This window comes from Penicillium hordei (genome assembly GCF_028827395.1).
Source record: "Penicillium hordei strain IBT 12815 chromosome Unknown utg000001l_segment0_segment0, whole genome shotgun sequence".
In the NCBI taxonomy this organism is placed as follows: domain Eukaryota; kingdom Fungi; phylum Ascomycota; class Eurotiomycetes; order Eurotiales; family Aspergillaceae; genus Penicillium; species Penicillium hordei.
In genome coordinates, this window is record NW_026623142.1 from 1832089 (window position 1) to 1843978 (window position 11890).

At 51.0% G+C, this 11890-nt stretch overlaps 3 protein-coding genes across 3 annotated transcripts; 2 read left to right on the top strand and 1 right to left on the bottom strand.

Annotated features, from left to right (window-relative positions):
• Positions 1 to 724: 724 nt before the first annotated feature.
• Positions 725 to 3616, bottom strand: N7537_000688 (secretory pathway Sec39 family protein; the record flags this gene model as incomplete). Its single annotated transcript, XM_056891746.1, has 3 exons — positions 725 to 1826; positions 1881 to 2037; positions 2089 to 3616. The coding sequence occupies 3 exons, from the start codon at positions 3614 to 3616 to the stop codon at positions 725 to 727; spliced, it is 2787 nt and encodes a 928-aa protein (XP_056756741.1).
• A 192-nt stretch (positions 3617 to 3808) lies between these two features.
• N7537_000689 (uncharacterized protein) lies at positions 3809 to 4334 on the top strand (the record flags this gene model as incomplete). Its single annotated transcript, XM_056891747.1, has 3 exons — positions 3809 to 3836; positions 3968 to 4104; positions 4188 to 4334. The coding sequence occupies 3 exons, from the start codon at positions 3809 to 3811 to the stop codon at positions 4332 to 4334; spliced, it is 312 nt and encodes a 103-aa protein (XP_056756742.1).
• Positions 4335 to 5637: 1303 nt separating this feature from the next.
• N7537_000690 (DNA-binding ATPase) lies at positions 5638 to 11543 on the top strand (the record flags this gene model as incomplete). Its single annotated transcript, XM_056891748.1, has 4 exons — positions 5638 to 5648; positions 5705 to 5722; positions 5790 to 11192; positions 11249 to 11543. The coding sequence occupies 4 exons, from the start codon at positions 5638 to 5640 to the stop codon at positions 11541 to 11543; spliced, it is 5727 nt and encodes a 1908-aa protein (XP_056756743.1).
• Positions 11544 to 11890: the final 347 nt, after the last annotated feature.

An 11890-nucleotide genomic window follows, 5' to 3' on the forward strand; every position in this document is an offset into this window, starting at 1 on the left:
CCCAAGGATTGACCTGGCTGTCAACAACTCAACCCCGTTTATCACGACTCTACTTCGTATCCATCTGCGTTTTGTGCTTTCCGCTGGCTCCCCCGGGCCGGAACTCGCGGGGCTCGACATTACTCTCATACCCCCTTATCATCAGCAAATGCTTTTTCCTTTTTTTCTTCAACACAAATCTCATCGGCTACGCTTCACCTACGATCCTTGATGGCCCGACATTCTCCATGCGTCGCATATCCTTCGATCCTTTTCGCCCTCTGGTTTTCACTGTTTCCCTCATCTCCTTCCGATGGACTGGTCTCGCTTCTTTTGCTTTGGTCTTTTTCTGTTACATTTCGAGCCTGGACATACCTTCCATCTCCGTATATCGTGTTTTGTACAGCTCGCTTTCTTAGTCTGCTTTAGGGTTATATGTTGGGTCTGTTTATCGCTTTGCACTGGATGCGGGAGTGTTGCAATGCTTTGGAGACTTCCTTTGGGACATACTTAGGCACTTAATACCATTGCATCTTGTCTTCGACTTTGGTTAGATGTATATGGGTACAAGAATACAAGTAAGTACGGACTCGCCCATTTAAGACCGTCCACATCCTAGTAAAATATAATATGTCTCATTGTTATCATAAAGCTACATACAGCACATGTTTCCATACGCATGCTCAACCACAGAAAGGTGTTCCAACCTCCAGTTACTCGCAACCCCATATTGTCCCCGCCTTCCCTACTTCTTGTTCACCGGATCAGCGCCAAGAACCCAACCGATCCCACTAACCAAGCCCCCAGTCATCATATTGCTAACCATATCCCTCTTCCTAACACGGCCCTCACTATCCGGCGACAAGGGCCGATCATCATCCTGAGTAGCAACCGACGCTGAACCATCAGCTGCGCCCCTCAGCGGGAAAGCATTCTTGTGCAGCGCCAAAGCCGCGCCGCGAGCAACCTCAAATAGACCCATGGGCGCCTCGTGGTGATGAGAGTTCGGCATCGCAGCGCGTGCACGGCGCGCAGCACGCTGCTGCTCCGTGTCAAAGGCGTCACGCTCCGAATCCGAAGGCCCGAATCCGCCCGGGACGGAGGTCAGTGTGTCGCCTTTTCTATCCCAGATGTCTTCTTCCTGCTGTTCACGCGCGCGCAGCGAGGTGAGTTCTTCGTCGCAGCGACGCCAGGCGCCGAGGATTTCCGGGAGTGGGTCTGGAGATGGGACGAGGACGAGTGCAAGGGAGAGGAGTTCCATTCTCTGAGAGAGGTGCGCGATTTGGGATTGGAGGGTTGGCGGTGGGTGGGTCGGTGTTGTGGCGCGGTAGCGGCCTGCGTTGTAGACGGCGCGCCAGGTGATGTCGTCAGGGACGGAGGTGGTGTTTAGGAGAGGGGAGGAGGTTGGGAGGAGGGAAGGGGGTGTTAGTCGGGTTTGGATGTAGGAGTAGGCTGTGCCGAAGTCGTTGGAGGATAGAGCGGAAGCAATTGCTAAGGAGGTGATGCGACGTTCTGCTGTGAGGAGGGCGTGCTCCTTTGAGGGTTTGTGGTGAGTTGGCTCATCTTCGGCTTCGTGTGATGCCGCTTGCGTAGGAACGCCTGCGGCTACTAGGTTTCGTCCAATGGAGAGAAGATCGTCTAGTTTGGTGTAGCTCTTCGGGTTTTGCTCAAGTACTTTCTCAATCAAGAGGATGGGATCGTGATGGACACGAATGCTAACGGGCTGAAATGGAACCCCGTGTTGCAGGGTCAGCGAATAGTATGAGAGTGCGTGTGTTGCAGCAATGAGGGCATAAATCTGTTTGAATATAACAGACTCTGGGAAGTGCGAGGCAAACGATTGTAGACTAAATTATTGTCAGCAACGAGTCCATATATCCTCTTTCAGTAGCACCACTTACATGTCATAAGCTCTCTTCATTCCACCCCGGGTTCGATTTCCATTGCTTGCATTATCGTATGCTGTGAATATGGCCTCTTGTACCGCAGCTTCCACTTGGGCAGGATTAAGTGGCGCTGTTTTAGAGTTGGTGTATATATTAATAGCCAATTGATACTCTAGAAACAACGTCAGTATTGACAACGAAGAATGAATTTGGGTCACATCACCTTTAGCTGCTAGCAGCGCCTTCAAGATCTCCGTTTCAACTGTGTCGTGCGGGATCCGCCAGAAAAGTCCATGGTATGGTGAAGGTTCATCCCAGGCGTTGTCGGACTGTTCCGCCTGCCAATCTCGAAGCCAAAGCAATCGTTGTCGAACCATAGACCAGTCTTGGTTTACATTCGGTTGCTTCACAGTAGAATTCACCACACTTTTGAGTTCGGCCAATTGCATTTCCTCGGTGCTGTGAAGGCACATATTTGCCGCAACCCGACAGGGAACCAGGTGACCAAGTCCGGTCAGTACACGAAGGGACAGAAGTAAAGCGCTAAGAAACGAGATCGATGGGAGAGATGGTTTTGTAAGAGGATTCGTCGGCCTCAAAAGGGCGTTCTGCAATAGAGATGCGCGGGATGTCGAGAAGATTGACTCGGAATCATAGTGCACAGATGGCAGTTCTGAATCAGAAGTGAGGTACGAGCTGTCTTCAAAATCGAGGAGCTTCGCGACTCTCGTCAAGACCTGGAACGAGCCCTCCAGTACAGCCATCGAGGAGTTTGCATGGGCATACACCACAGCAAGACCGGACTGGCCGTATCGAATCTGTAAATCTCTCGCCTGCTCTTCGGATAATTGCGTGCCAGCATCGTCGTATCCCCCCAAGTCCACATCTGATGGTCCATCCCAGTGGGTATAGGCGCTCACAACGCTGTCGCGGTCGATGAGACTGCGCGACAGTAGCCATTCGTTCACGTGTTCCCATCCAGCCAATTCGGTTGCTTGGGGTTTCTCGGTGCCTTCAATGAAAGAAACCGAACTCTGCTGAGCTGCTTCGTTAAGCCTTCGTCGTTTTGACCGATTACCACCATAGAGCCAAGGTCCAATCAGACCCCTCAAGTTGTTGACCAAGTCCATGTTGCTTTCTTCGGAGCTCATCAAAGACAGGAGAATATTGACCGCGGTTTGATCGTCCATAGACTCCAGGATCTCAAGAGATATAATCTCGTCACGATGGGCGTAGAATTCGTAGTTCAGTCGAAGCAATGGTAATAGGCTCGATATCAGCCATGTTCGAATGACTGGCGAGTCCGCGTAGAACGGGGCGATAAGTTCGAGGATAAGAGGCTGGAGTGCTGTTTCAGAGTCGATCAGATGTGCTCGGTGGATAAGGAATTTGGTCAAAGGATCTGCTGAAGCTATCTCGTCTTCCTCGTCAGGGCGTTGCAGTGGCCGTAAATGAAGCTTCCGCACGCGCTTTCTTGCAAGTGATTCAGACAATCCCTGCACGGCAGAGGTATTGATCAGTCGGTCGGGTGACAACTTAGAGCTAGTTGCTAGCTCTTGTAGCACCGGGGTGTACTGAGAGGGCTCCGTGCTTTCTGGGAGAAAGGTCAAGATGATGCGCAGGAGGCGTTCCAACGGGAAACAATGGGGAAACCGGGCCTGTAGAATAGGCAAATCCGCCACATTACCACCTGCACAGAGTTGTGTAGCTAGTAGAATAGCATGCGCATCGGACAGCTCTTCGAGAGCCATGATCAAGCTAAAGAGACGAGGCAGTCCAGTGAGGTGGCCTCATAGTTGGCGATGACCATGTTGCATACGGCGGGGCGCACAGACCAAGTCGGAAACGAAAGGGAAGAGTCGCATCCACCGGCACTTCATCACTACCTTTTTCGCGGTCTCTGTGCCTACCACTTCCTCAATTAACTTCTTCTACACATCACAATGGCTTCCGGCTACGGTAACAACGGCGGTATGTGCTCATTTTCCCCATCCCCGGAGAACCTGCTCGGGTCCACGCCGGCATGCCCTCGGATCACAACTTGCGCACGCAGTTCCCTCCCCCACGAATAAACCCGGCTAATGTACTATGGCTTTTTCTAGGTCCCGGCCGCTGCTACCCCTTCTGGCAAGAGGTCCTTGGTTGCTACGTGGTGAACTCGGGCGATGGTGCGAGCGGCAAGAAGAAGTGTGTGCCTGCCCTGGACGATTACTATGAGTGCCTTCACCACCGGAAAGAGGTAAGGGCAATCCCCGCTCGATCGAGATACCCGCACACTTGAATGATGGACCTGAGTCTAATAATGGGAAATTGGAACAACAGGCTCTCCGCACTATGAAGATGCAAGCTGCCTATCGCAAGGCCGAGGCCGCACACCCGCGAGAGAATGCCCCTAAGGCTGAGCAAATCCGGAGCTTGGGTCTACTTGGGAAGGAAGAGGAGGCAGCCAATGTGTTGAGCCAACGGTGAATGGGAAGGATTTGCTTATTCTTTTTCAATGCGTGTGATTCCGTGTTTCCGCCTCGGGACTTTTGCCCGGAGCTTGTGACTGTATAGAAACGCTCAACTGGTTGGCTTTCAGGTCTGTCGGTGCGAAATGATACTCCAATTCAACGACAAATGGTGCTTTATCTTTAATTTCGATGTGCTTGATCCATAATGGATTTCCGAAACGGCAAATGCCGACATGTAGGACGAGATATACCCGATCTCAGAAGTCTAATTGACGAGGTAGGCATGGGCTGAGGTTGAGCAGAGAGAAACAGATCAAATCACCAGTCCCATGCACCTAGCCGCTTATCCCGGGGTTCTTTGTATCGCTGGTTTTCTCTTTATATACTTCAAGGGGTTATACTTTGAGGATTGTATGACGCCATAGGCCCTTGGCTAACTTTATAACAAAGACCTAGGGTCATAGGCATAATTTATATTCACGGCTCGAGGGGGGGGGAAGTACGAAAGTAATGCATAAAAGAAAAAGGTTTGTTGAAGATGAAAATCTACATAGCGGATATATATAGTTCGGCAGGTCGATCGATGCATTTGGATAGCGACAAAATTGGATTGACACCTTATATACGGTTATATAAAAATATAGAAAGGCACCACTTTTGAACCACGATCTGATCACCTATTTTTCAAATATCATACCTAGTAAACTTTCACCTACATTAACGTACATGCACTGCTGATCTTCATGATTCCTGGAACTTTGAAGTGGCCATCTGGCATGTCTTGGCATTTCTCCCTCCTTCCTTCAAAGCTTGAACGAATTTTCAGATAACCCTTTACTTGAATTATTCACGGAATTTCAGACCATCACAATATCTTCAATACATTAAACTAGGTATTTTTGATCAATCTAAATGCTCTATGTCATCCAACGCGTTTCATGGACTCACGTGATACTATCAGCAGCAGAAAAAAAAATCGGCGCGCTGTGAGTGGAAGCCCACCGCCCGCGCTAAACCACAAACGGCCTAGGCGGGGTGACCCAAACATGGACCGGCGCGCCGGGCAGAGTACCCCCAATGATATAAACCCGGCTGCGTGACCTCGACCCTCGCTCTTGTGTACTAAAATCTAAATCCCCCCGCTGACTCAGCATCGCGGCTTGAGGTGTTGGGCGTTTGGTCTTTGTTTTTCATATCGAGGTCCTTCTATCCTAATTGCGCGCTTTGTCGCGCGCAATTGCTCTTTTCTTTGCGGTATTCCCTTTTTTTTTCCTTATTCAAATTGTGCCGCATAGTCGGGAGAAAAGTGAAGACCCGCGATGGCTTCCCGGTAAGCCCCTTCAACCAATCAGCACGCGTTTATCACGTGAAGCTAACCCAGTTTAGACTCGACCGTCTCGTCACGTGAGTATTTCGACCTAAATGCGTGCAATCACGTGAAATAACTAACTACTGACCAATGACAATACAGGCTACTCGAGACGGGCAGCACTCAGTTGATTCGTAATACTGCTGCTCAGCAGCTTGCAGATGTACAGAAACAGCATCCTGATGAGTTGTTTAATCTACTCGGGCGCATCCTGCCTTATCTCAGATCCAAGTCCTGGGACACAAGGACGGCTTCTGCCAAAGCTATTGGACTGATTGTCTCCAACGCAGAGATTTATGATCCAAACGAGGATGATGGACTGCAGATCAAGTCTGCAGCAGATGAAGATGATGTGGAGATTAAGTCCGAGGTCAAATCCGAAGAGCCAACCCTGGCTGATGATTTCCTTAAACTCGACACCTTGGACATCCCTTCCGTATTAAAATACGGCAAGCGGCTGCTTGGCAGTGCGGGCAAGGAGTACGAATACTCCCTCGCGTCCATGGAACCAGCTTCACGCCTGCAGCACCAAAAGAAGACTTTGACCTCGCGATTGGGTCTCGAAGGCGAATACCTTGAAGAAGATCTGATCGAGGATATTGAATTGGCCCCTAAAGTGGTAACTCCTACCCCAAAGCATGAGCCGACTATTCCGCCAATCTCTCATCACAAGAGTCTGCATGAAGCTCCCTCCCGCCGACCCTCCTCGCCTAGCGAAAGTGCGATGAAGGAGGACGGGGGGCTGAGCAAGCGGCAGCTCAATCAGCTTAAACGGAAAAACAAACAGAATGCCAAGATGGGGGCCAATAAGGTCCGAGTCGTGGATCTGTCTTCCCGTCGACAGTCCGATATTGTCACAACCCCTGTGGCTACAACTCCCCATCCTGTCAAAGCAGAGAACGGAGATGATCAGAACGGCGACACAAAAGTTGATTACTTTTCCTTCGAACGCACCGAAGAAGATGACGATTCTAAGCTTGTTTCTGAATTCAAAGGAGCTGCCGCCCCACAGCGGTCTCATATCCAGCCAGAGATTGTGGAGCAGGGTGCAGGATGGCCTCTTGAACACATGTGCGAATTCTTGACTATGGACATTTTTGACTCTAACTGGGAAGTTCGACATGGCGCCGCAATGGCCCTGCGTGAAGTGATCAGGGTCCAGGGCGTGGCAGCTGGCCGCCTGGATGGAAAAAGTCGCTCAGAAAATGATGCACTCAACCGCCGGTGGCTGGATGACCTCTCGTGCCGACTACTCTGTGTTCTGATGCTTGACCGATTTGGTGACTACATTTCAGACAATGTGGTTGCGCCAATTCGTGAAACCGTGGGCCAGACTCTCGGTGCTCTTCTATCACACCTACACCCGAACTCAGTCCGAGCGGTTTACCGATGCCTATACCGGATCATAATGCAGACAGACCTAGGACTGGACCGCCCCGTATGGGAGGTCTGCCATGGTGGTATGATCGGGTTGCGGTACCTCGTCGCAGTTCGAAAGGACTTACTTGTCAATGATTCCAACATGATGGATGGCGTCCTGGAAGCTGTCATGAAAGGCCTCGCTGATTATGATGATGATGTCCGGGCTGTTAGCGCCGCCACACTTGTTCCTATTGCAGAGGAGTTTGTGTCCTCCCGGACTGGCACTCTTGGCCCTCTGATGAACATCGTCTGGGACTGCCTCTCCAACCTACAGGACGATCTTAGTGCTAGTACAGGCTCTGTGATGGACCTTTTGGCCAAGCTGTGCACATTCTCCCAGGTTCTGGATGCTATGAAGGCCAACGCTGCGGATGATCCGGAAGCGTCATTTGGAAAACTTGTCCCCCGTCTCTACCCATTCCTCCGCCATACGATCACCAGCGTTCGCTCGGCTGTCCTTCGGGCTCTCATGACATTCTTGAAGCTGGAGGGCGAGCGCACCACAGACTGGGTAGATGGCAAGGCATTGCGCTTGATTTTCCAAAATCTTCTTGTGGAGCGGAACGAGGGTGTTTTGAAACTGTCTGGCCAAGTGTGGTCTGAACTCCTCAATGCTGTTGAGCTGCGCGGCTTGTTCAAATCCGACGAGGAGTTATCGGACTCCATTCAGCCTCTTGTCACTCTCACTATGGGCGCTTTCGGCGTTCCCCGGTACCCCATCCCGATGAACACCTCGCTCTTTATCAAACCGTCTGGCCTGCCATTCTCCGCCGCTCTCCCGACTCCCACGCCTTCTAAAGGCTCTCCCCCTGCTTCTATTTCAGGTGGGGCTGACATCAAGGTGGGACGGAGGCGCAAATCAGAGAAGAAAGAAAAAGAACAACCCCCGCCCTCAGCTCACAACGTGGACGGACACATGCTTTCCGGTGACATTGACCTTGTTGGTGCAGATACCATGTTGAGATCCAAGATATATGCCGCGAAAGCGTTGGGCGAGCTGATATCATTCTGGGACAAGAATGAATTACCAAGCCTTTGGCCGGCAATTCTGGATGGTCTTGATGTTTCTGCTTCCACAACGCAGCTTGCTTCGGCCATGGTCATGGAAGAGTATGCTCGCCAATCCGGACTAGAGAGCAAATACCGCTCGTCTTTGTGTGACCGTCTTCGACCAATTCTCGAAGGCGAGCGCCCATCCTGGTATTCGGACATTGCGTGCTACCTTCATGTCGCGCGCTCCCAGTGCCATTCGTTGTTGAATACTTTCCGGGACCATGCACACGTGGCGCCTTCTCGGTTGCCAACCTTGGCCGTGGTCGTTCAGGGTGATTCAGAAGCCGGGCCTAATGCATTTTCCTTGGTGGACGCTGAGAAAATTGTTGGTCCTGACTTTGATCGACTGAAGAAAAACCTCACACCGGCTCAACGAATCACTGCTACGCAAGTTTTGAATGATACTCGTACCACTGCACAATCCGCCGTCGAGGAGGCACGACTGATGAGGGAACAGCGGGATATGCGTGTTCTAGCTGCCACTGCTGGTGCCCTGGTCGCGTTGCGGGATATCCCCAAGAAGCCTGGCCACATCATCAAGGGTATGATGGACAGTGTCAAGAAAGAGGAGAATTTAGAACTCCAGCAGCGCTCTGCGACAGCAGTGGCCGGCCTCATCGAGCACTACACAGCTGCCACGAAGCGTGGACCAGTGGACAAAATCATTGGAAACTTGGTCAAATATTGCTGTGTGGACACCTCCGAGACACCTGAATTCCCGCACAATGCGCAATTGGAAAAATCAATCTTGTCGCTACGCAAAGAAGAAGACCGACGCGACCATCCAGATGCGGCCAAATTCGAAAGAGAGGCAAGAGAGGCACGGATTATGCGTCGTGGTGCCAAGGACGCGCTGGAGCAGTTGGCAGTCAAGTTCGGTGCTGAGCTTTTGGAGAAGGTTCCGAATCTCGCAAAATTGGTTGAACGGCCATTGAGAGATGCTTTGGCAGCAGATGAACTTCCCGAGGACATCACTAACCCAGAGAATGAACTTGGCCAAGAAATCGTGGATGGTCTGTCTACGCTGCGGGCTCTGCTGCCTAAGTTCCATCCGGGTCTCCACGAATGGGTTATCGACCTTATGCCGATTATCGCCAAGGGTTTGCAGTGCCGACTTTCTGTCATTCGCTACGCAGCAGCTAAATGCTTCGCTACAATTTGTAGTGTCATTACCGTCAAGGGCATGACAATGCTGGTTGAAAAGGTCTTACCAATTATCAATAATGGGCTGGATGTCAATCACCGCCAAGGTGCGATTGAGTGCATCTATCATCTGATTCATGTTATGGAAGATGGAATTCTCCCCTATGTCATCTTTCTCGTGGTTCCTGTCCTTGGCCGAATGAGCGACTCCGACAACGATGTGCGTCTTCTAGCAACAACATCATTCGCCACCCTTGTCAAACTGGTTCCCCTGGAGGCCGGTATTCCCGATCCCCCTGGCTTCTCGGAAGAGCTGCTCAAGGGCCGTGACCGAGAGAGGAAGTTCATGTCCCAGATGCTGGACGTGCGTAAGGTTGAGCCATTCGAAATTCCAGTCGCTATCAAGGCTGAGCTTCGACCTTACCAGCAGGATGGTGTCAACTGGCTTGCCTTCCTCAATCGTTACAATCTCCATGGTATTCTTTGCGACGATATGGGTCTTGGTAAGACCCTGCAGACTATTTGCATCGTGGCAAGTGACCACCATATGCGAGCGGAGGAGTTCGCCAAGAGTCAATCGACAGACTCTCGAAAACTACCTTCTTTGATTGTCTGCCCGCCTTCTCTGTCTGGACATTGGCAGCAGGAAGTCAAGCAGTATGCTCCATTCCTCAGTTGCATTGCATATGTTGGCCCTCCCGCAGAGCGGTCGAGACTTCAACCCCTGCTGGCCACCGCAGATGTCATTGTAACTTCCTATGATGTTTGCCGCAATGACAACGATATTCTCTCGCCTATCAACTTCAATTACTGCGTGCTCGACGAAGGCCATCTTATCAAGAACCCCAAGGCTAAGATCACAACTTCAGTTAAAAAATTAGCGAGCAATCACCGTCTGATCTTGTCTGGTACTCCAATCCAGAATAACGTCCTCGAACTTTGGTCGTTGTTTGACTTCTTGATGCCCGGTTTCTTGGGAACAGAGAAGGTCTTCTTGGATCGGTTTGCCAAGCCCATTGCAGCGAGCCGTTTCAGCAAATCTTCTTCCAAGGAACAAGAGGCAGGTGCTCTGGCAATCGAGGCATTGCACAAACAGGTCCTGCCATTCCTACTCCGACGTCTGAAAGAGGAAGTCTTGAACGACCTCCCTCCCAAGATTATCCAGAACTACTACTGTGATCCAAGTGAGCTGCAGAAGAAATTGTTCGAGGACTTCTCCAAGAAGGAGCAGAAGGAGTTGGCAGACAAAGTGGGCAGCGCAGACCGAGGCGACAAAGAGCATATCTTCCAGGCGCTTCAATACATGCGACGTCTATGTAACTCTCCTGCCTTGGTTGTCAAGGAAGGCCACAAGCAGTACAACGAGGTGCAAACCTTCCTAACTGCCAAGCGTTCGAACATCAGAGATCTTTCCCACGCACCCAAGCTAAACGCCCTGAAAGATTTGCTGGTGGATTGCGGCATTGGCCTTGACCACACAGCAGAGGGTGAACTGGATACAGGCGCAAGCTATGTCAGCCCCCACCGAGCCCTTGTGTTCTGTCAGATGAAGGAGATGCTGGACATTGTGCAGAATGATGTGCTTAAGAAACTCCTCCCATCTGTTCAGTACCTTCGCCTGGATGGAGGCGTGGAAGCAACCAAGCGCCAGGATATCGTTAACCGATTCAATACCGATCCCAGTTACGATGTCTTACTCCTGACCACCAGTGTTGGTGGACTGGGACTCAACCTTACTGGTGCAGACACCGTCATTTTCGTGGAGCACGACTGGAACCCGCAGAAAGATATCCAGGCTATGGACCGTGCTCATCGTATCGGCCAAAAGAAAGTTGTCAACGTGTACCGCCTGATCACGCGAGGCACCCTGGAGGAGAAGATCCTGAAGTAAGTTATTATCATTTCACAAGTACCGACAGAAACTAACATGAACCCCGCCACAGCTTGCAACGATTCAAGATCGACGTCGCCTCCACCGTGGTCAATCAACAGAACGCCGGGCTCGGAACAATGGACACAGATCAACTGCTTGACCTCTTCAATCTGGGCGAAACGGCAGACACAGCCGAGAAGCCAAGCGACACAGCCGGCAATGAAGTCGACATGGTCGATATTGACGGCGAGGTCAAGGAGAAGGGCAAGAAGGGCTGGCTAGACGACCTGGGCGAGCTCTGGGATGACCGCCAATACCAGGAAGAATACAACCTGGATTCTTTCCTGGAAACCATGAAAAACTGATACATACTGCGCCGCCCATCCCCGATTCGAACCTTACTACAGTCCAGGCTCGGTGTTTACCTCGCTTTACTTGCATCTCGTATGCATATCTACCATTTTCCGTTCCCCTGCGTCTGATTCCGATTTTCACATCCCTTCGACTCAACCCTCCCCGAAAAATTACCCCATATCCTCACAACCCCCAAATGATTGTCATGCTTAATGTCACTGTACCATTCTCCGTCCTTTACCAAGGAAGCTCTTGTCTGCAATGCAGACAAGAGCATAATCGCTTATTTAGTATTTGTTCCACCGCTGGGAAGGCCCTCTGATTTCTGCTCGTTCTTCTTTCTATTCTTCGAACCCTT